At 32.0% G+C, this 25426-nt stretch overlaps 1 protein-coding gene across 1 annotated transcript; it reads left to right on the top strand.

Moving 5' to 3' along the window:
- Window positions 1–2499: 2499 nt before the first annotated feature.
- LOC143256130 (SREBP regulating gene protein) lies at window positions 2500–24736 on the top strand. Its single transcript, XM_076512911.1, has 8 exons — window positions 2500–2738; window positions 11620–11782; window positions 14453–14604; window positions 15237–15350; window positions 18914–19517; window positions 20318–20358; window positions 21293–21507; window positions 24444–24736. The coding sequence occupies exons 1-5, from the start codon at window positions 2610–2612 to the stop codon at window positions 19001–19003; spliced, it is 648 nt and encodes a 215-aa protein (XP_076369026.1). The 5' UTR covers window positions 2500–2609; the 3' UTR covers window positions 19004–19517; window positions 20318–20358; window positions 21293–21507; window positions 24444–24736.
- Window positions 24737–25426: the final 690 nt, after the last annotated feature.

The raw sequence follows: 25426 nt of genomic DNA, 5'->3' as shown, positions 1-25426 counted from the left end.
TTGGTAGCTTAATGTTATTTATAATTATCTAACTAACTTAATATTTTTGTAAGCAGTTCCTCAAATTTGTATTGTTTACGTTGTGTCTTATAATAACAAAAATTGCTGTAAATTTGAAAATCAGATTTTGTATAAATTTCATTTACAAGATTAGCTTTTCCTGTTTTGTGCTGTCTTCTATATGCAAACTTTTCATAACGCATTCCACAAGCCTTCCGTAACCCCCATTGGAATCGCTTATTTCAACATATCTCTCATTGTGTCACTTTATATTTGCAGAGTCTGATAATAAAAGAATTGCTGTAAACTTAAAAAGTTAAATTTTATTAAAAGTTAAAACGGCATCCAGAAACCAAACACTCCCAATTAAAAAATCTAACTTCCGAATATTTCAAAAGATAGTGTTTGCAATTAAATGCAAGAAAAGCTACATTTCGTTCGTTTGTCCATCAGAACAACAAAAGTGCTCTTATTGCCTCATATCGTGTTATTTACCGTATTGCAAAAGTATACAAGTGCAGAAGATTTTATAAAACCATGCACAAAGGATTTGGTAGAGTACACGATTAATGAGAAATTTCTTTAAAACATTAACTCTGTGCCCCTTTCTGACAATTCGGTTTTTCGAAGAATCGAGGATATGTCAGCAACTTGCTTAACGGAGTTAATAAGACGGGTAAAAGCGAGTCCAACGTTTTCGTTCAGATGGATGAATCAACATATGTCGCAGGTTATGCGATGCTGCTTGTGTTTGTTCGCTATATTCACGAAGCTAGTTTTGAATAAGACATGCTAATTTGCAAACCTTTGCTAACTCAAACAACAGGCGAATAAATATTTAAACTGGTCGATTTATTTATGGAAGAACATAAGATCCAATGATAGCGTTGCTCAAGTACTTGCACTGATGGGGCTGTAGCTATGATTGGAAAATTTTCAGGCTCAGTGGCATGCATAAAAAAGAAAAACTCTGATATCGACAGTATCCACTCCTGTCTTCATCGTCATGCGTTTGCAATGAAACGAATGCCAGAAGACTTAAAAGAAGTATTGAATGATATCATAAAAATAGTTATTTTATAAAATCAAAACCACTCAGGATGTGAGGATCTTTAGTTTACTCTGATAGAATATGGGAAGTTTCCATAAAAATTTGCTGTTTCATACTGAAGTCCAATGGCTTTCTCGAGGAGAAATGCTTGTTTGGTATTACGAATCGCACGAGGAGATAGTTTTATTTTTATCCGAATGCCCATTTGAACTTGCATACAAATTAAGGAACAAATGCTGGATACAGAAAGTGGCTTACCTTTCTTAGGTATTTACCTATCTAAATGAAGTGAATGCTACAATGCAGAGTAACGTACTTCAAAGCTCAGAGTAAAATGGAAGCGCTTCAACGTAAGCTAAAACTTTGGGGTGAATGTATACTTATGGAAGGACTTGACTGCTTCGAAAATCTCAGTGTTTTTTTTACTTATGAATGAAATTTCCTTAAGTGAAGATGCAAAGGTTTCAGTCTTGCAGCACATATCTGATATGTTTACAACTATTGGGAAGAACTTCCCTCCTCACTTAGAAAAAATTATTGTGGATTCAAAATCCCTTGGTTAACTCTGTAAATATCAATTATTTGCCTTTGAAAGAGAAAGAACAGCTTATAGAAATTTCAACTGATTATGCCCTAAAAATAAGTTTTCAGCAGGAAGAAATTGCAAATTTTGGACTCAAATGGCCATGGAATACCCTGAAATAAGAAACAGAGCTTTGAAAAGTTTGATGCGTTTTCCAACAGCATATCTTTGTGAGCAAACATTTTCACTGTACACAGCTACAAAGACCAAATTTAGAAACGGGCTAAATATTGAAGATGATTTGTGCTTACAGGTAAAACCATAACTCCAAATATTGAACTACTTTGTGAACAAAAGTAAGCCCATCCGAGCCACTAATAAATAAATAAGAACGCTGTACTTTTACTGATATAAGTTTTACAAGCAGAATATTTTGAGCAAGTTAGTAGAAGTAAACATTTTTGTTTAAATATTGATATTTTTAATAAATTTATATTCTAAAAGCTTGAAGTAAACTTTATCTGGTGCTAGTGACAGATTGTTTCTATTTTTATTTTATTTTTTTTATTAAGTCTCTGGAATGAGAATGTTTTTTTCATTCTGATGTGAAGCTTCACAGGTCTAAAAAGTTTAAGAACCCTTGAATTCTAGATCACCAAGTGTTTACAAAGTTGTTCAAGAAGACGAAAATAAAGCTAACTCAGCGACACCTAAACTGTAAACACTAAATTATATACAAATTCATTGGATAACGATTTTTACATTTCAACAGTAAATTAAGCACAGAGAGTCAAGACTATATGACACATTTGAAAATATTAGGAAAACAAACAGCATTAATAAATTTCTAAGATATAATAAATAAGTTATTTGATAGCTTTATAACCGATTTTGTTTTCAACGCAACACGAAATGAGCCTGATCAGTAGGATGTAAACGTATATCAAGAGGGCGTCCTTTTTATAACTGAAAGTATGAAGGATAATTAGTAAACAAATATTTAGGTTCTGTAAACAAATAGACATTAGATTTAAAATGAGAACGAAGAGAGTAATTCGTACCATGAAGTTGAAAAATGTAGTTAGACTCCTGAAGAACAGGCTTTTCCTTGCAATTGTACTTACGTGTTCCTTCGTATATTGCATCGTGAGTTTAGTGAGAGAGGTATGTCCGTAGACTGAACATTAAGCTTAGGTTGATTTTACGATTAAGTTATAAAGTTAATTATTTAGACTAAAGTTTAGTAGCTTTACAACTATTAAACAGGTGATACGTGTTAAATTTAATATCATTGATTAGTAATTTGTGTCATTTGTGATAACTAATTAAAATGTTACGGAAAATTTGTGTAGTTATACTATTATAGAATTTTGAATAATATTAGATAAGAATAAGATAGCTTCAATTTCAAGTTGCAAATCATATTCATAAATAAATCAGGTCAATATGGTAATTAATATCACCATATCATTGAATGGCTCAGTTGCAAAATGTTAGACTGTATTAAAAAAAATCAGAAACAAAAAATATGTGGGAGCTAACAGTGTACTTATGAGCAGTTTTATGATTCATTAAGCACTGTCTATGGCAGTGGCATCTAAAATGTGATACTTCTTCAGATACATTATTTTAAATCCAGTATTTTAGGTGTTAGACAGTATTTAAATTATAGGAATTAATCTTGTAATAATGTTGTTTTTATGTATTTGTGTTAGTGTCAAAATACATATGACCTTAATTGAAACAAATTTTATTATAAGAGAAAACCACAAATTAAGACAATTCAAAAACAGAATCAGTAATTAGTCTCTGAAGAATATCTCAATTTCTTGTAATCATTCTTTTGTTTTATTATTTGGAAGCTAGGAACAATTTTGTCAGGATCATTACCTTACAAATAAATTTTTTTTAATGTAAGGGAATAAAAATTAAGATTGTCATTATTAATGACATGGTTTAACAATCACTGAAAGGGAAAGAAAGGTTTGACTTGCATGAATATAAAAGTTTATACAGATCCAACAATGTAAGATTATGTAAATTTGTTGTTAAAACATATATTCCTGACATTAGCAAACAACCAACATTTGGCAAAAACTAGTAACAAAATATGACATTCCAGTTAATACCAAATTTATTCAAAAACCAGGCACAAAACTAAGGTCTATACCATGTAAAAACTACACTGACAAACATCACACCAACATTATTTATAAAATACAATGTGATAACTGCCACGACTTCTATATTGGAGAAACAAGTAGAAAAATGGAAACCAGATTCAAAGAACATAAGTCACCTTCACATGTTTTTGAACACTGCAAGTCAAATAAACACAACATAACCATACAAAACACTCAAATACTAAATAAAGAAACAAACATAAACCAAAGCAAAATTAAAGAAGCCTTACTTATACAACAACTTAAACCCAAAATAAACCAATATAAAGGAATGCCTTTATACCTATATTAATATATATATATATATATATAAAATAATAAATAAAATTATATATTCAAACATTTAATACCGCCCTCTACATTCCGACACTCAGTTACACAACCCCTTTCAAACATGTGGTCAGCTTCCGGTCAGTTACCTCTTTCTTTGTGAACCTGACGATGACCGAAGAAGGTCGAAACATTGTTAGCTCTTCTATGTAAAATATTTTCTCAACCCAAACGAGCCGTTTTTGCATATAAATTAAAACTGAAAGATTTTTCATGTAATCATAAACTAAGTATATAGAGAAACAACAAGCAAAACTGTTAATACTTAATAATTAAGTAATTAATTGTTTTTATTTCAATGTATTTTAAACCTTTAAACACCTTAGCATGTAATTTGTACAGAATAATAAATTACATTTTGTTGTACACATCTGAAGATTTTGCACAGTGTTAGACAAATTCTATGGTCAGTCTTTGCAGGCCAACAAGTATTGAGCAGATAACTTATGATTGAAGAGCTATTAATGTTTTTAAAAAGAACAGTAAGAATTACTGTTGAAATTATAAGCTAGTTAATCTTAATGGGATAAGTTTCAGGAAAAGCTGATAAGAAACATTTTGCAGAATGATTTATTAGTATTGTAAAGAAAACACAATATGGATCTACCAACGAGAAACTGGTGTTACTGGTCTGCTATCCTTCATTTTTTCCAATGATGTCACTGATTATCATGATGGTGGAAAGTTTGTGAACTTTAGTGTAGTTATGTTGTCAAATGCCCTTTATTAAGGTACTATATATAGATTAGCTAAGAAAACTAGCAAATTGTGGTTCATAAAAGACTGGTTAATTTGATTTGTAAGATGATCAGATTGGAAAAGACAAAGTTGTTATTAATGGAGTCCTCTCAGATTGGATCCTTTTTGTCAGCAGAATACCTCAGAAGTCAGGGATATGGCCTTTGTATTTTCTTGTTTACTTTAAGGATATTGAAAAGGACACAACTAAAGTTTTGTGGTGACTTTAAATTATTCAGTATTGAGGATGTTGAACTACTGTAGAGTGATTTGTATCAATTTCTGTACAGTACTTCCCTTTATTCACAATATTAGCTTTTCCTGTTTTGTGCTGCCCTCTATATGTAAACTGTCTTTATAACACATTCCACAAGTATTCCTCAACTACCTTTTGGAATCAGATATTTCAACATATCATACAAATCATCATCTTTCATCTCTCCACTAATAGGAGAACACTACTATTGCTTGTGACTTCCTCTATGCACTACTACCAAACTGTCCCTTGTACAGCAGTGTTTGAGTTTAGACTTGAATCTTCCATTTATAATACAAATACTCAGTATTCCTATCATTATTTTACTCTGACATATCTTTTGCAATACCCCTCTTCAATCCATCTCATGTTTTTACAGGAAACCTGTAGAGTTTTCTGGAGGTGTCCTCTCGCTCCTCACTTCCATATTAACCTGTCTGTCATCTTCTGCTCAGGCCCTGTAAACGTAATTTATTTGTTGTTGGGACCTTTTGCATTAGGATGCTATATGGTCATGGACTTGTCTCTATACCCCTTAAATTTAAACTACTCATTTAGAATGCATAGCACATGTAACAACTTTCTACCAATAGCAGTACAATACATACTCCCAGAGCAGCTGGCTCCCTCTGTATTACATTACTTGTACCTCACATTCTTAATTTAGCATTTTACATTGGTATCAAAAGAACCATCAGCAGAACGTAATATAAATTTGGAAATGCTTGATGACAAAAAACCCACTTGAAATAAAAATGTATCTTGGAATGGCTGATATGGGTATTAACATTTTTACTAATAACCTGAAGATAATCTAAGAAGATCAAAACTTTGTTCTATGCTTTATTAGTAAAAGTGAAAATATCCATACCAACTGTTGCGAGATACAAATTTGGAAACTGTGGCTTATACATGCTCATCAAGGTTGTTCAAATTACTTTGTACTAGATCTGGAAAGTAGGTTTGATTTACTTGTCCCAAATGAATGTTCTAATATTTTTTATGGTAGATAAATTGAGTAAACTATAACAGGAAATTTGTATTTTTAATATGGTGGAAAATGTGCCCTCTGCATTTTTGTTTGAAGTATAAATTTGATTATGATGATGAAATCATTCAGTTTATTTCAGAAAATAAATCATGTCTTGTGCAATCAGTGTTGTTGCAGATAAAAATGAAAGTTTGAATTACATATTCTGCATTGCGGCAAACTGTTTGAAGCACTTGCTGCATTGATACATTTTCTCTGCCATCTTAATGGTGTAACTGTTTTCTTTACATCATCATGTCAGGCACCATTGGGAGAAGCCTAGAACACTGTGACAAGTTGGATATTATTGCATCACAGAAAGTTCTGCACATTAATAATGATAAATTAAAAATATCCTTCACATTCCAGGACTCGCAGTCTTTACTTTATACTAAGAGTATTTTATGCATGTTGAAAAGATCTGAACAGTAGTCAAGGAACTTTTTAGCTTACTGTCAAAATCTCCCAATTCATCTACATTATAAGGTCAAATTGCTAAATGTGACAACTTCAAATTAGGAATCCTAGCTGTCATAAGGTCTGTTGATGGTATGTTTAATTTTCTACACACAGACATCGTTTAGAATTGGATGCACTCCACTGACACTTTTGAATTGGATGCACTCCACTGACACTTTTAGAGTAACTACTTTAAATTTTGATTTTTGCCATTTTCATCTTTACATTTTTGTCCTCTAGTCTTATTACTCCCACATTCCTAGAAAAGAACATATAATTCTATACACATAGGTTTATCAACTTTACAATCAAACTGGGTAAGAGTTACTTCAACACAAAACAATATAACATATCAGTATCACTTTGAAGCAGTAAAGAGAACTTGGCTAATGGAGACAAAACTCCAGTAAAGAATGTAATGTCCACAACAAACTTTGGAGAAGTTTAATTTTTAATACCCCTCTCACCCTTGACCTGCTGTTACCACCAGTTTGGTTGTGTTTTCTATATACTGTTCACTGACTTGATAAGATCATAACATAACTTCAGTTGTTCTGGATCCATGCCCTAGCTACTGTGTACCACATACAAACTCAGGATTTTCATTCTCCATTTCTACAATATTACCTAAATCTTTCATTTCTATCCTTTTGGGGGAATTTATAATATAAATGAAAAATATTTGTTAAAATATTTCACACTACAGCAAAGGATGTTCCCATGAGAGCCTCTTTGTTGGCAAATCCTCCTCATCAGTGAACCACAAATTTAAAACAACTGTAACTATTAAATTAGTACCAATTACTAGTCCTGTTGTCTGTCACAGGTAAATCTTTTGATCAAGACAGTGAATTGTAAAAGCTACTTTCTTTTCAGCAGTTTTATCACAAGTTCCTTCATAATTCAGCTTGGAAAGGAACCAACTTTGTTTTCAGCATTTTTTTTACACTGTGCTCTAAAAACTTATCTATCATCTTTGTGAATTCTTCAAAGCCTTGGGTACTACAGTGGGATAGTGGTAAGTTTACAGGCTTACAACACCAAAGTCCAAGTTTCTATTCCCTGTGGTGGGCACAACGGATAGCCCAATGTGGCTTCTTTCTAAAACAAACATATTACTTCATAGCATTGTATGTTATGATAGGCACTTTTCATATCAACTGTATTTGTATCCAAACTTAAATGTTTTGAATTTTTCAGTGTATGATTTGTCAGCAATGCTCTTAAAATTTCTTTCTGTCTACTTTCCAGCTTCTTTATCCAAATGAGTGAGTCTGATTTTGAGGATTTTATAACACCATTCATATTTAAAAGCAACATCTTCTATCCTCCTTATGAAAGAGAATTTAAAATTTATCAAATTGTGAAGCATATTTTTCCATTTCATGCAAATTGCACTTTACAAAAGTACTGTATGCCTTATTTGTGTCTTGTACTCTTAAACCATAGTTTTATTGCATCCAGGTTTATTAGCCATTTCTGTACTGTAGTTATGTGATGATGGTAAGAACTGATTGCTGTATGTTTGTTTTTAAGCTCTTGTTTGGACCCTGGTCTCAACTTTTTATCACAAAAAAAATATTCCAATGTGATGTACACAAATACTCAAAACTTGTTTGTTATTGAGGTGTTTAACACTTGTATATGATGAATATGTTGTATAGGGTGGCGCAAAAGTCCCTACCCATCCATATGTTATTATGTTATATTCAATAATACTAATGATGAGTTGAAGACAGCTGTTACCATGGCATTTGGAGCAATAACCCCTGCTATGTTAGGAAAATGTTTCATAGAACATGGCATTGCATCGTCTGTTTTTTTTACTGTCCTCCCACCAGGATTCTATAGACTTGCACAGTACTTCTGTGTTTGCAAGATCACAGGTCTTATTCTTAGCTAATTTTATTGTCATCAAATCATTTATCAGTTTGGACTGCAAGTCATCCTCAATAACTGCCATTTGGGAAAATCCACGTTCTGGTTCAGCAGATGACAATGAAATCACCTGCGTGAAGCATATCAAGGCCAACACTGTTGATCCAGGGAAAGGTTTACCGTCCTCAACAGTAATTTGACTTAACATGTAGGCCCACAATCTACTTGTACTACTAGCCAGGGACTCTCCTGATTTGGCAAATCTTTGGCTTTGAGCAGTGTCTCATGTAAGTCAGCTTGGCAAGTATCAGCTGCAATGTTGAAACTTAGCTTCCAGCAGAGCACCAAAGTGGTCTAATAGTGTCTGGAGTTCATTATGGCTGTAAGATGACAATGCTTTCTTCCTTTTAGGCCAGTTGCTTGGTTCAAAAATTTGAAAGGCACCAATAAAATCTTTATCAAATTCTTCAAATCTCTCATTCAGATATGTAACAATTTTACCTATGAAGATGGAAGTTTCTTCAACCATGGATTGAGCAACTGTCTCTTTTGTGGCACTTTTTGAGCCTCTGTCCCTTGTCTGACCACTAATAGCAATCACCTTTCCTCTAAGTAACCACTTGCCAGTTTGTTCACATGTTGTGAGCTCTTTAACAATTTTTTGGGATCTCTCAACATGATTCAGATTGCCTAACTTCTCTTTGCAAACAGCGAGTTTGTCAGAAACAATGTTCACAGTAGCAGAATTGTCTTGCATTTTGAAACTAAGAGATGTCAAAATGGGCAGAACTGCCAAGAGTATGTCCATGTACAGGATGAATTTAAGGCTTGTCAAAGTACTGTATAATCCTGCAGCTTTCTGTCCACGTTCCCCTTTGTCATGCAGCTTTACTTGATACAAATGCTCTGCTAAAGCTGAGCAGTTATGAGAAACTGACTCCAGAGCATGCTCTTTTTATACAAGGCCACCCATCAGGTTCCTGTCCCTTTTGCTGGCTTTCTAACAACAATGTTGTTGGCTTTACCAGCTTTTTTAAGGCCAGCCCAGTTCTGTGGTGAATTGTCATAAAATTTCCATAGGTTTTCTAAAAATGTTTGGATACTATTAAGGTAAGGGATGTCCTTGATGGTCTTCTTAATTGCAAGTTTCAATCTGTGACTAACACAGTGGATCCCTGTCAAATAAGGTTTTATTGCCTTCTATATGTTGACAAGTCCTTTATTTGTGCCAAAATTGACAGCTGCCCCATCAGCTGTTAGACATACAATTGATTCAAGCCAGTCGGGAAACTTGTCACATATGGACAATGCTGCAAGTACAAAAAATTGGTACCCAATATTAGTTACTTCCTGTAAAAACAAACAAAATGTAAATTTGTACTTTGGAAAAGTCAATTGCTCCATTATCTATTACATTAGTTGTCCTAGGTTAAGCTCCAATTCAGTCAGTGGTAAATACATGGTTGTTGGTTTAAATCAATTGAAAAATGCTTGAGTTTTCACTGATGTATATTAATAATGGAATGACTATGTAAACCTGAATTAAAACACAAATGTACATGAAATATTGTCCATTTTAATTTTTCTTAATTAGGAATTCAGGATAAATCCAGAAAATTCTCATCCCAGGTAATTAAGAAACCTTTACCTGAATTAAGTGCCTGTAGCAAGTGTTCAGAATCAGCCTTTCAACTGATTGCAGACACAGGAAGTGGGTTACTGGGTAACAGTCACTGTCCAAGTATCTTACATAGACTGTTTCCTGCTCAATGTTGGCAGTGTCTGTTGACCCGTCAGTCATAATGCCAAAGAATGAGGTGCGCAGACGAGATCTGACATTAATTCTAATTGTTTCTGCAATATACTCTGTAAAGATAACTGCTTGTTTGTCATTGGCATAATGTTCTGTTAAGTTCATACCAAAGTTGTGCTCCTGCAGCAACAGAAGCTCTTGAAAATTGCTGATTGGTTTGGCATTCAAAGCCATATAAAGGGCAGTCCTGAACAGCACAATCAAACGATCTTTCTCAGTCTGGTTAAGTTTGCTCAATTCTTTCATCATGGGAGTTAAATCAGGTGTTTCTTTTGCTGTCTTAGCTTAATAACTTGGACTGTGGGTGCGACTGTTTTCATGCTTCTTAAAACACTTGCTCTCAGGTTGGAAGATCCTGTTATGAAGGTGTTCTTCTGCTTTTCACTACTATGGCCATATTCCTGACAAATTGAGCAAAACATCAGTCCGGTAGCGTTATTATACTCCAGCCATGGTCGGCCTCTATTCCATTCATCCTGGAAACGATGAGTAGGCTCAGCGCCAGTACTGGCGGTAACAGTTTTTTCTTTAACATTTGGGCTTGGGTCAACAAGCTTGGGCTTTTTCACTCGGGGTTCCATGGTATTGCCTTCTGATTCATAAGTCTTACTCGTGAAACCAAACTGAAATAGATCGTTAGACTTTCCCATTTTTAGTGCAGGCCATCACTCCAGGTACACTGTACGAGTATCGTTATGTAATTAACACGTGTACCATGGAACATTCTATATATAAACCTCTAACGTTAGTGCAGGCCATCACTCCAGATACACTGTACGAGTACCATTGTACCTCTGTGTATTATATCAAGTTTTTGACAATTTCATTGATATGTTGAGGTGAGTTTTCTCTACAGTAGTATTATTATGACAACAGTATGTGTATCCATATTTAAGTTATATATAAATACATGTTCATGAGCTAATCCATGTACTTTCATCCAGCATCTCTTGTTACTATTGATGTTTAAAACATACAAGATATATTAACTCTGCTGACCAAAGTTCTCTGACCAGGTTGAGTGGTAATTTCAGACTTTGAGAGATGAAAACAATGTACACCATCTCTTGAGTTCAAACTTCATTAACATTTATAAGTTAATGAAGATTAATGTGTGGGTGCTTGTGAAAAGTTTTACCAAGTTATTTAATAATGTTCTACTGCACAGACATTGGTAATTTGATCTTTGAACATTAGCAAAAAATAAATAAGTTTCTGAAAACCATTTAAAAACTAAATTAATATTTTGAAACATATTGAGGAAACCATTTGGTTTAAATGCATCAAAAGTGTTTCTGAAAAAGAAAAAGAAACCTTACAAGTTGTGCTTGTGTACCTTTTTTTAAATTTTATTACAGGGTAGTACTGTTGAGACAGAAGAGCTAGATTTACAAAAAATACACCTTCCAGGAAGATCTTTCCAGTGGCATGTTGGCAGAGACTTCAAAGAGAACAACAGTGAAAAAGTTGTCACTTGTAGGAACTCTGTTCAAGGAAAAGTTCTGATAGCAGATGATCGAGGTAAATATGTGTAGATGTAACAGCAAAAAGATAACTCAGAACAACAGTAACAGGATACAGTCTGTTAAGCTGACAAATCAGTACATGTAAAACATATTTTTAATATGTACACACTGGGTAAATATGTTTCTAGCCTTAATTGTGGCTTTAAAAGAAATGTATGATAAAAATGTAAATATAGTGATTTAAATTAAAGAAATAAGGGGGCATTACATGAACATGTGGAGGGAACAAATGTATAGATTATTAAGCCAAAAAGCTCATATTTAAAGTTAAATATACATAGATATATGTGAATAAATTTTGTAAAATATTGGTATTATGTCATACAAGTGTGAATATATCTTTAATCCATACTAATCACATTTCTAAGGTAAATATATTTAAAATTATGGTTTGTTGTTTGACTCTTAGAATCTTGATATGAACTAATGTTTTCTCGTATATGTGTAGACTTTAGAAAGCTGAGACTATCTGTAAAATTGTGCACAAATGTTTGTTTTGGTGATTCCACACAGTCATGAATATAACCATTTTTTAGTTTCAGCAAACTCTTGATAATAGCATAACCCAGACATTTATTAATTTTCTCAAATATACAGCAAAAAATTGTATAAAAAAATTAGGTGTAGTATATCAGCATAAATATATAGTAAAAATATAGTGCACTGGAACATCTATCCTCTTAATATAATTTATTTTGAAAATTTAACTGGTGACAATAGATGCTATTAATTTTTGTTTTTATGTGTACTTGTATTTTTGAAATATTTAGTTACAATGTCTGTTTGTTGGTAAAATGTTTTTGTTCTTTGATATCCTTATGTGAAGAATGGAAGAAAGAAATTATTTAGTAAAAGTTAATGCAATATTACAGTAAAAGGAGTGCACTTAATCAGATTCTCATATGTAGAAAGAAAACTTTCTGCTTGATCAGTAAAGCTTTGATTCTTTGCAATTAAACTTCATTGTTGGTAAAAGTAAATATATATTAAACAGAACAGTTTCTTTATGATTAAATTTAATTGTAAGTAAAATTAAACCTCATTTCATCAAAACAGTTTCTGTGAAATTGAGCTACAATGTTGATAAAACTAAATCTTAATTTAACTAAGCAGTTATTTTGCAGTTGGTAAAAATAAATCTTTATTGAACAAAATTTTAATTTTAATTTGGAAATTATGATTGTAAATGGTGAAGATAGCTAAGGAAGGGGATTTTCGTTAAATGTTCATTTGGTTTTCTGTACGTTCTACTGATTAAACATGTGTGATTCAGGAAAGAATTCCTCAAACCTCTTGAGAATTATTAACTTTTTACCAGGTACTACTACTATTTCAGTTCCATCTTTATATTCAGTTCATCTTGTGAGTTACATGTGTACAACAGGATCTGGAACATTTCTAACTTTGTGTGTCACTTGCAAGATAATTTGAGAAAATATTCCAACAAAAAAGGTAGACATAATGTGAACACCAAAGGACTGTTTGATTACCCACACTAGGGGATAAAACCTGGGAAAATTAAAGAAATAAACTTTTCTTTGCTTAGAGATATATTATCAGATATCCAGCACTTCATTATCAAATATCTAGCACTTGAGAACTTTATACCATGTGACTATTTTGACACAACACGTGTTTAGAGTTGAAAATTTAATAATCAAATGTGTCGAGTAATTCGTTCTCATTGACTCATAATGTGCACACACACTTAACAGTGTGTGGACTACTAGAGTACTAATTTCTGGGAAGAAAACAAATGTACAGTTTTTGGAAAACAAGTTAAACTACTTATAATTATGAAGTTTTTTTTTTCTTTTTTTTTGACAAAGCTACACAAGTCTTTATTCACTGCAGATAAAAAACTATGGATTTTATCAATGTGGTCCCCCATTTGGACAGTGGTAAGTCTTTGAATTTACAATGCTAAAATCAGGGGTTTGATTTCCCTCAGTGGACACAGCAGATAGCCTGATGTGGCTTTGTTGTAAGAAAACACACACTTAGCATTGTAAGTATGCAAAATTACTGCTGACCCAGAGAAAAATTCATAACTTGTCCCTTATGTTCACATCCCCGCTGCCAACTATACATTTGTCACTGTGACAAACACAATCATGCTACTAAGTTATCTTTGAATGTCAATAATAAACATGGCAGGCCCGTACTCTTAAGGAAACTGAAACCAATGTAACAAAGAATTAAAAACAAATTTCATATACAATTATGGTTATCATCATTAAAATAGTTTAACATAAATCTGGCAATTCTTTATTATTCTTAAGCACAGTACACATTAGAAATACATGCTTGTTCATATAGGAGTGTTTATTTTTAATTTTTGTTTACATTTGGAGATTGAAATAAATCATAACCTATGTCACGTCACATTATTACTAGTAGGAAGCTCTTTCTCTGATATTTCATGAGAATGTCCAAACTTAAATGATCTATGTTGTTTTCTGCTTACAGACATACTTGAAACCATACAATCTGATACAGAAAAGTAATGTTTCTGATTTGTTTTTGTTTTAATTCATTTGTTAACTACATGTATTCATCTGGATGCAGTATTTATGGAAAACTGTCCGTGTATTCTAAAAATATATATATTTGTGTGCATTTCATTTGGTTATATTCTGCAACTATTTTGCCCTACTATTCATAGGATATGTTTGTCAACGTCATGATGTTTTGCCAAGTGGATGTTGTAACGTAAATGCTCATACCACCAAGCAATATTGCTGTGAAACCTGCCAAGAAAATGGCTGCTGTAGCATCTATGAATATTGCATATCGTGCTGTCTTCAACCAGATAAGGTACCTTCAGTAATTTTCTTTGTATACTGGTGTGCTCTATAGCATGTATAATTTAATTTCTTGAAATACTTTTAAAAATTTTTGTTTGAATTGTAAAGCATGCTGTAGTGTCTAATTGGTAAGCATGAGATATGGTGTAACAGAAAACAGTTTTGTCATTGTATAATCAAATATCTTGCTCTTGTGCTCCGAAACTAGAATGTTTTTTGACAAATCTTAGTTCTTTTTACATTGGTTTTTAACTTTCAATTTGGGTTGTTTTATGGAAGTTGGTTTTACCAATATTTAGTATTCTTAACAATATAAAATGTATAAATATTTTAACTTGTTAACTACTGGATTTCCATTTCATTTATTTCTTTCCCCACTTTATTCAAGTCTATCTTGTTAAAATATTTAACAATCTACAAATTTAATTGAATAAGACTAGAGAATAAGAAAGAAACTGAAATGTTACCTATTTAAAACCATGGTAGAAACTTTCCACAGAAAATTAAGTGCTTCTGTCTATACAGTGTCTAGTATTTCAATAAAACATGTATCTTTAAGATTACTTCTGTGGACAACTGTATACATATTTTTCATATGTAAGTGCATAAAGTAACTTGTCAATTTGTTTTTTCTGACTTCAGAAAGTACTACTCCAGAAAATTTTGGGTAAAGCATCAGAAAAATTTAACGTGCTACTTGCATCTATCACTGACCAGTTTGAACTTTGTTTGACAAAGTGCAGAACATCATCACAGGTATGTATAAGTTCTTGTGTTGTAATAATTTCTTTAAATTTATAATTCCCTGTTGATTGGACTGAAGTGTGACTGTTCTTCTCTATTTATTGAAATACTTTAGAAGAATATGTGGTGCATTATATGGTATGCAAAGAACTAACAACAAAAGAAGATGCAGATAGGATGGTGAGTTTAGAAAATGAACCATAACAAGGTGTATGTTTGGTTTTGACTGAAAATACCTTAGAAAATATTCATTTACAATGGAAGCCTGTAATACCCAATAGTGTGCAGGAAATCCTACATTTTAATATCATGTTAGACGTCTTAAAAATATCTATATAGGACTTTACATGCATGCAATTTTCATTCTATTTTTAATTGTTATGTAAACTGCTGCATACAACATGTTTTCAATGTTTGGAAAAAACTTACAACAAAACACAACATTCCAATAAACACCAAATTTATTCAAAAACCAGGTACAGAATTAAAGTCCATACTATGTAAAAACTGCACTGACAAACACAATATCAACATAAAATACAATGCAACAACTGCCACAACTTATATATTGGAGAAACAAGCAGACAAATGGAAACTAGATACAAAGAACAAAAAAAAACACCTTCACATGTTTTTAAATACTGTAAATCAAATAAACCTAACATAACCGTAGAAAACATCCAGATATTAAACAGGGAAGCAGATGTAAACAAATGCAAAATCAAAGAAGCCCTATTTATACAACAACTAAAACCAAAAGTATACCAATATAAAGGAACACCTTAATAATCTAAAATCCAACTGCAACGCCCCCTACAGTTCCAAACCCATTTATACTCTCATTCCTAAGACATGTGGCCAGCAATGGTCATTTGCAAACTCTGTTTGTTAACCTGAAGATGATCTAGGAAGGTTGAAATGTTGTTCTCTGCTTATCAATAAAAGTGTTAATATCCATACCAGGTGTTCTGAGATACGTTAATATGTAAACTGTTTCTGGTACATTTATAACCTGCATGAATTTGTAAGGAAACACTTTTGTTTAAAATGTAATCTTCAGTGCACAGCAGCTGAAAGAACCTTGTTATGCTGTTCAGAATGAATCACTGCTGTGAAACATCTTTTAACTATTATTTAATAAAACTGTTGAAATAGTAACATGTTGTGAAGAACAGAACTATATGCTTCCCGTGAGAGCTGGACAATCTCGCACATACACAAGTACATTCTTATTGACCACAAGAACCTTGCATGGTCAGATTGCTTGGATGCTCATCTGTGATGTGCAGGTTTAAATCCCATCAATAAACAGGCTTGCATTTTCAGTCAGAGGGGCATCATAAAGTAACAGTCAGCCTCATTTTTGTTGGTAAAAGAGCAGCCCAAGATTAGGTGGTAGGTGTTGACTATGTGACATCCCTCTAGTCTATCACTTGAAAATTAGGGACAGCTAGTGCAAACAACCCTTGTGTATCTTTACATAACAGTTTTAAAAATAGTTTCATTATTAGTTATATAACTATGTATATACCGTGTTTCTCCGAAAATAAGACAGGGCTTGTATTAATTTTCACTCCAAAATATGACACTAGGGCTTATTTTCGGGGGATGTCTTATTTTGATATATTAAAAAAATGAAGTTACAAAGTAAAAATTATAAGACCTCTAAATAAATGGAAATTACAAAAAACATTCAGAAACTCAATTTGATCAATTCTTAAACAAACAGGTTGCAGTGTTATTCTGTGTGTACCTAGCATGTACTGATTTAGGAGATTTCCATTTTTTTTAAAATCTAACTTGTCAAAGGTTATCAACTGTGAGCTAATTTAATGGTTCATTAAAACATAAAAAGTCTCGTATACTTAAATATTTTCTATGAAAGTAATGCATGGTCTAAATGTTATTACTCAAATATTTAACAGAACTAGTTACCACATAAAAGTTCTTTTTTTCATCAGAAGAGACTCTTGAAAACAGTGTAAGTATACTTGTCGGAATTTCCTGAATATGCAACATACCATATCAAGACCACTTCTTGAAAACTAGTACTATAAAAAGTGTGAAAGGTATACTTACCTAAAATAATAGCTTGCATCTTAAACCCTATCTTCCGATTTTTTTTTTATTTGCTGCCTTTTTATTGGTCAATGTATATAGCAAATGGTTGTGACATACAATTTTCTTCCCCACTGGAAAACAAAAACCAGTTTGAAATAAGTCTTCATAAATAATACTTCGTTTTCTGAAGTCTTGCTCTAATTTCCTACACAACATTTTCTGTTATGCTGAACTGATAAAGAGCTTTGCAGTGTAATTTTAGATTTATTATGATAAGGGTTGGACATCCTAAAAATGTGTATGGCATATTGTCCACCATATTAGAAGTAGAATTTTATTAGCAGTGTTTTAAGTTGAAAGTTCATGGTAATTCAGTATTTCCTAGACTAAGTTAGTAAGTTAGTTATTATTTAGTCACTGATAAAATGCAGCACTAAACTTTACAAGTAAGTTTTTGATGTAGGGATTTGTGAACCTATTCACAATCTGGTGAAAGCTTTTCTGGAAGTTGTTTTGTTTGAACTGACATTATGTGATTTTAGATGTGGCCTGAAACTTAAGATTGAGTTTCTCTTCTAAATAAGTGTTTCAAGGTATGGTGCACATAGAAGATGAACTTGTTTTTACCAAATATTTCTTTATTTATAATGACAGCACCTTATCCTCAAACCTCTGGTTTCCAAAATATTTGATCCTTGGGTCTGGTAGTCTGTTTAGAGAAGTGTGCGAGTTGTACTAGCAACAAATTAATGGCAAGTGTGATAACTATCCTTTGTTATGTGCCAGGCAAACATGAGGGTTTATATATAAGATATGATAACTGTCAACAGCATGTAGTCCTTTGTTATGTGCCAGGCAAACATGAGGGTTTATATACAAGATATGATAACTGTCAACAACAGCATGTAGTCCTTTGTTATGTGCCAAACAAACATGAGGGTTTATATATAAGGTACGATAACTGTCAACAGCATGTAGTCCTTAATGTGCTAAGCAAACATGAGGATTTATACATAAGATATGATAACTGTCAACAGCATGTAGTCCTTTGTTATGTGCCAACAAACATAGGGTTTATATATAAGATATGATAACTGTCAACAGCATGTAATTCTTTGTTTAGTCCTTTGTTACCAAACAAATGAGGGTTTATAAGGTTTAACATATAAACCTCTTAAGGTAACATGAGGATTTATACATAAGATATGATAACTGTCAACAGTAATAAGTTTGACATTAATTTTAGTGTATTTTCATAAAAGTTTTAGGTATTCTGTGAAAGTGTTTGGTTCTTAATGGGCTGGCTCTCAACTAGTTTTTTGTCCAAAGTCAATCACCTCACAAAGTGTGTGTGTGTGACTGATTTCCTGATATGACATGAATGTAAATGCTATTAGTTTATGATTTAAATTGAGACATTAAATATGTGCTTTGTATAGTTGAATAATTAAGTTGTTGAAAGAATCAAAGCATAGATGGTTTTTATTTATATTATCTTTGAATTTTTCCCACAGAGTGTGGAACATGAGAATTCATATAAAGATCCAAAGGCAAAACACTGTTACGGAGAGTCCCCCCCTGTTGCTCAGCCCAGTGTTTCCTAGCAATGACTGGCACTTTTAAGTTGTATATATTGTATATCTAGTCCTTGCCAAATGTAAATAAGTATACGTATACACATGAATCTAAATATCTTTCTACTGTATACAGTATAGATACGTTTACCTGTAAATATTACATTTATCTTCGTCTTTTAATAACCAAGAATTTGTTCTCAAGACTTGCACTTTCTCTGTGTGATGCATATTAGCTATAACGAAACATAAATGAACATATGCTTGTAGTGAGTCCACAGAGCCTTGCCTAGTGATCACCTTTTCTGCATTGTGCATACTTACGGTTTCCACTTACAAGTAACAGGTTGTAACTTTAGACAAGTCTCCTACAAAATGGTAAACTTCCACATTTATAAACAACATGAACACAACTGACTTATCCATCTGGCATTTTAGTTCATATTAAGTTATGCAGGAGTAGAAACACTCCAACCAGCTAACCCAAACGATCCTATTGGGAAAAGATTGACTGCCATTTTGGACCTCCAGGATCTAAAATGAGGTAAGTCTTCAAAGAGATCTCATAGAGTAGGTACAGTTTATGTTTAAAAGATGCTGTGTTGGGTTCTTGTGAACTGGAAATAAGACACTGAAAACTGAAGCTTTTTAAATAAAAATGAATACTTGCCTATCAGAGCTTTATGTCTATATAATCTTAGTAAAATGAAGTGAAAGTTCTGTTACTTTAATATAATGAATACTCACCTATCAGAGCTTTATGTCTATATAATCTTAGTAAAATGAAGTGAAAGTTCTGTTACTTTAATATAATGAATACTCACCTATCAGAGCTTTATGTCTATATAATCTTAGTAGAATGAAGTGAAAGTTCTGTTACTTTAATATAATGAATACTCACCTATCAGAGCTTTATGTCTATATAATCTTAGTAAAATGAAGTGAAAGTTCTGTTACTTTAATATAATGAATACTTGCCTATCAGAGCTTTATGTCTATATAATCTTAGTAAAATGAAGTGAAAGTTCTGTTACTTTAATATAATGAATACTTGCCTATCAGAGCTTTATGTCTATATAATCTTAGTAAAATGAAGTGAAAGTTCTGTTACTTTAATATAATGAATACTCACCTATCAGAGCTTTATGTCTATATAATCTTAGTAGAATGAAGTGAAAGTTCTGTTACTTTAATATAATGAATACTCACCTATCAGAGCTTTATGTCTATATAATCTTAGTAGAATGAAGTGAAAGTTCTGTTACTTTAATATTTGAATTGGTTGATATTAATCTAATAATATGTCGCTTCCTACATTTCTAACACAGTCTTCTATGTTTGTAGCTGTTGGAGAAATCTGGCTGAGGGTTGTAAAAGGAAAGTAGGTAAGTGGAAAAGTGCTTTGTAAAGTAAATAGAAAGTAAAAATACTAAATGTTATAAGAGTTCTGTTTTATTTTTTTAAAAACAAGTAATATAGTTTAGAAATGGTCAGATTATACTTGCATATTTACTTAAAATTCTGTTCTTAACTTTGAGAGATGCAACAAGATATATTACCTTGTTTCTTAAAATTCATAGGTAAATTTATATTTAAATAAACACTCAACTGTTCTTCGTGATAATGAGGAACCCACTTGAAGTAAAAATGTACTTCAAGGTGGCTGGTATGGGTATTAACACTTTTACTAATAAAGCAGAGAACAGTGTTTCAGATTAACCTGAAGATGACCTAAGAAGGTTGAAACGTTGTTTTTCACTTTATTAGTAAAAGTGTTAAAACTATACCAGCTGCCCTGAGATATGCTCAACTTTACTCTATGGTAAATACTTTTGTTTTGGTTATGAGCTTTTGATTCTCTTATTAAAGTCTTTGTCAGGCAACAATGTATTGAATGAGAAACAGTATCTGCCACCTAGTGTTAACATTTGTTTTGAAATGAAAGAGTTTTGATGGATACATAGCTAACAGCTATAGACTTACACTTTTACATAAATTGAAGTATATAGCCAGTACGTTTTTATTTTATTCTACAAAGTTGTGGATATAAGGTAGGAGCCACTTATTTTGCAATTCTTTTTTTGCTTAACTTTTTCATAGCCTCTTGAATTTAGTTTCTTACCACAAGTTTTATTGTTTATTGAGTTGATTTAAGAAAACATTTTAATTTTTACAGCTGTACTAATAATGATGACCAAGTGTATTTATTTTATAAACATGAAATGAAAGCACATGTGAATATTGTTATAAACTTTATTGTGCATTTCAACTATTAATTAGCGTTTAAAATCATAAACTTTTCTAACATTTTTTTTGCAGAAACATGCATCAGTAGAATAAATATTAATGTTGACAGTTGAATGAAAGGTTGAAGAGAAAATGTCTAGTCCTCTTAAAGAACATCTACTTTTCAACAAATAGTTTAATTGCTAAGACGCACCTTCAGTCGGGGCTTTAGGTGTTGGATGAAGCATCGAATATGCGAGTTGTGATTTCAACTCTCAAACTTGCATCCACTACATCATTATAATATGGTAAAATTTATTATGTGCTTGAGTGATTTTGTTTGTTTTTTTCGTAAAAGTAATGAACTGTGATATTAGGAGGGGGTGGTAGATGAAGTTCCAGTAGTAAGATTTAACTGTATTTCTATTTTGTTGAAATCCATTGTTTATTTTGGTTATGTTTAACTACTACATGTACAATTAATCATAATTTTAAGGCTAACTTATCATGTCATAATTAAAAACATGTTGTGGATCATACTTTGTTTTATGCACACTATGGTATCATTTATAAGTAAGAAGAAATATTAGTCCTAAAAATTTGTGGGAAATCACAACTGTGTTAACAGTTTCACAGACCCTCTATTGAACATTTATTTACATTTTGGTAAATAAACTGTAAAGTCTGTTCTTAGAGCCACAAAACTCTCTTAATACACAATTAGGTTGGTGTGAAGAGGTTGAAAATGTAGATATATTGCTGATCCCTTACATATCTATACTAGTTTTGTGTTTTTTATATAATCAGTTTATGTTCAGTACGGGTCAAGAGTCTACACACAAAACTTAAAATTACATGAAAAACCGTGAGAAAACAAATCTCACACATGAGTACACATATGTGAAAGTACAATGTAAAACTATTATATTTACCATTGTGTTTAGTATAAAATAATAATTTTATTAATATATATTATATGATCTCCTAAGCTCCTCAGGTGTGTTTATAGATTTATGTTTATAAAGTTTTTATTATTCTAACACCAAATCAAGTTGATCCTTCAGTTTGTTTTCTCATACAAGAAAACAAGATATGCTGTGAGATATTACTACTATTATTCTTCATTATCTGATGGTTTGAGAAATTTTTTTTCTCTCTCTCTAGGGGTTTAGGTATATAAATTTCTATACCCATGAGGGTCAGGTACACTAGACCTCTTCCTCCTTCCTTTACATTGTTTGAGTGGACTTGTTAATATATTTAAAGTAAATACAGAGGGCCAGAGTGACAAGCATCACTCTAACTCGGGCCCTTTTCAGGGCAATGTTCATGTATATTTTTTAAAACAAGTCTAGAATGTAGGTGGCCTTTTTTATTTCAGCACTAGTTTTTTTATTATATTATTTTTTTAGTTTATTATTATTATTTTTTTTAAACTTAATTTTAGCTTAAAGATCTGATGTACAAGTTTAACAGGGAGAGGTGTTTAGGTCTCTCTCCATCATATATGCAACATCTGTCTAGTTTGCATAACAGCTCATTTTTTTACCAATTTTTATAAAAATATTTTATTTTACTATGTAGAAGTCTAATTGGTATTGTTTGTGTATTTGTGTATAAACTTTGAGAAAGTGGTTTTAGGTACTCTATATGCTGTATTAATTAATGTATTCTGTCATGTTTGGAGTTTGGTTTGCAATTGTTTTTCACTTATGTTAATCCATGCAGGAGCTGCATAGTCTATTACTGGTCTAATGTATGTCTTGTATACTTTAATGATGTTTTATGGTGTTGTTCTGTAATTTTTACAGTTAGACTCCTAACATAGTTTATTCTTCACCAAATTTTAGTTTTTATGTTGTTTACCTGTTTTATTCAGGTAAGTTTAGAATCATATGTTAACCCTAAAAATTTTGCAGATGTAGCAATCTGGAGAAGCTCTCTGTTCACGTAGATCTGGGGTTGTACTTTTTGTTGTTTTGTTGATTTTGAAAATATCACTAACTGTGTCTGCTGTGTTTATTTTAATTCTATATTTTTCGCAGTATTCACTTATTCTGTTTAGTTGAGGTTGTAAGTTAGTGGCTGCTATTTCTGGTGTAGGGGCACATTTCCAAATTGCTGCATCATCAGCAAACCGTGATGTGTATCTGTGATTTGGGCCTTTAAGTGGCATATTATTTACATACATGATGAAGAGAATTGGAATAACCACCCCTCCTTGAAGGACACCAGTTTTAGGAGTGAAGAACTCTGAGAAAGTTCCCTCTACTTTTATTCTACATTTTCTATTTTCCTAACAGTTAGATAACCAGCAAATGATTCCACGCGGTAGTCCCATTTTGTACATACGGAACCGAAGACCATTGTGCCATACAGTGTCGAATACTTTCTCGATATCGAGGAAGCAGACGACAGTGCATTCTTTTTTATTAAAGCTGTTTATTATTGTTTCAGTTAATCTAATTAAATGATCTGTTGTTTGTCTATATTTTCTAAATCCATTTTGTTCCTCTGGTAATTTTGAAGTAATCTCCAAAAAAGTGGAGAGTCTATTACTTATTATACTTTCAAGAATTTTGCCTACCCAGCTGGTCAGGCTGATTGATCGATAACTATTTGGATTGTTAGCTGGTTTTCCTTCTTTGTGGAACATTAATATATTAGCTTGCTTCCAAGAAACTGGGATGTATCCAGAGTATAGAGATAAATTAAATATGGCTAATAGGTGGTCAAATAATTTTGGAGTGCCTTTTTTGAGAAGTATTGTTTGTATTCCATCATTTCCTGGTGCTTTGTTTTTTGAATTTTTGATTGCTTGTTTGAGTTCAGTTGGTGTGATTTTTTTTTTTTTGGTGAGTAGTAGGGTATTGTAGTCATATGTGTTATTAATGTTGCTGTTAATTATGTTGACTGGAAAATGGGGTTTATATAGTTCTATGTTGTTTGTTATTTTTTTCTGATCTATTTGTAATTTCAAATTGAAACTTTTTTTTTTTTAATCTTAGGACCCAGTTGGTTTTAAAATGTTTAGGTATTGCACATTCTGTGATATCAGTATGCTTGGTAAACTGTTTGTAATAAGGTAACTGATGTTGTACAAAGAAACCATTTCATCATATTATTGGGAAAACTAAAAAGATTACAAAAAATGAGCTAGTACATAAAAAAATATAAAATTGTAGGAACTACACTTAATAATACCAGTTGGGTTCTGAAAATTTCTTGTATATGTGTATTACAGCTACCTACCAACCACAAGAAGGGAAGGACCTCCATGTGTCAAGTAATTTATTGAAACCCCCAGGAAATGCTTAGTGTTGCAAAAATGTTTTGTGTTAACTATGTTTAGTAAAAAAACAAATTAAATGTGTTCTCTCTATTTTTAATTACATATTTATTGACATAAAACATTTCTTATTATAATTTAAGTTTGTCTTGCACCAGGTGATGATTTCTCATATTGGTGGCATTACTTAATGAATCTTATACATTGGTGTTTTAGAGGTACTCAAAATAAATGTTTAAACCATCAAATTCCACTCCAAACTCTGTTGTTTTTTCCATAAGGTCTACACAAGTGCTTTAGGTATTATATACATATTAAGCATTAAATTATGTCATTGTATCTTTTTTTCAAGATAGTTTTAAACTCATGGCCAATGACAAAAACATGTTACTAAAAAATGATGAACACTCTTTTTTTTTTGTTATTTTTAATATTTTGTACCTTCAACCTTTTATATAACCTGAATTATACTAAAACTTTTAATTCTTTAAAGTGTTTTGTATTTCTACACTAAGTTAAATGCACAATGTTACTTATATTACTCATAATAAGGTAAAAAATAAAATGTTTTCAACTTTTCTGTATTAAAATATGTTTACCTCTCCCACTCTCCACCAGAGTTGCCCGATGAGGCTTCAGCATCTAAATAACCCAAAGTGAAAATTGTAATTTTATGGACGATATGTTGATGTGCAAGTCAGATATAATTCTAGAATCTTTTACCATGTATTTCATTTCCTACAAGTTCAATCTAATACCAAACATTTGTGCATAACATACACTTTACTCTCCATAACTGTGACCTCCAACATGACTGGTAGAAGTCTTCAGCGTTAGTAGTGTACGTATGTATGTATGTATGTATGTGTGTGTGTGTGTGTGTGTGTGTTTGTTTGAGAACCTTCAAGGTATGCAACCCTTTCAATATTGTACATGCA

This window comes from Tachypleus tridentatus, chromosome 7 (genome assembly GCF_004210375.1).
Source record: "Tachypleus tridentatus isolate NWPU-2018 chromosome 7, ASM421037v1, whole genome shotgun sequence".
Classification (NCBI taxonomy): domain Eukaryota; kingdom Metazoa; phylum Arthropoda; class Merostomata; order Xiphosura; family Limulidae; genus Tachypleus; species Tachypleus tridentatus.
The sequence above is the reverse complement of the archived record's forward strand: the minus strand, read 5'-3'. Positions and strand labels throughout refer to the sequence as shown.

What these genes read in the sequence shown, in the direction of transcription:
- LOC143256130 (XM_076512911.1), top strand. Translation starts at nt 2,610, where the DNA reads ATGAGAACGAAGAGAGTAATTCGTACCATGAAGTTGAAAAATGTAGTT. An exon ending in TCTGATAGCAGATGATCGAG is followed by an intron (nt 11,783 to 14,452) that starts GTAAATATGTGT and finishes TACTATTCATAG; the next exon opens with GATATGTTTGTCAACGTCAT. An exon ending in GCTGTCTTCAACCAGATAAG is followed by an intron (nt 14,605 to 15,236) that starts GTACCTTCAGTA and finishes TTCTGACTTCAG; the next exon opens with AAAGTACTACTCCAGAAAAT.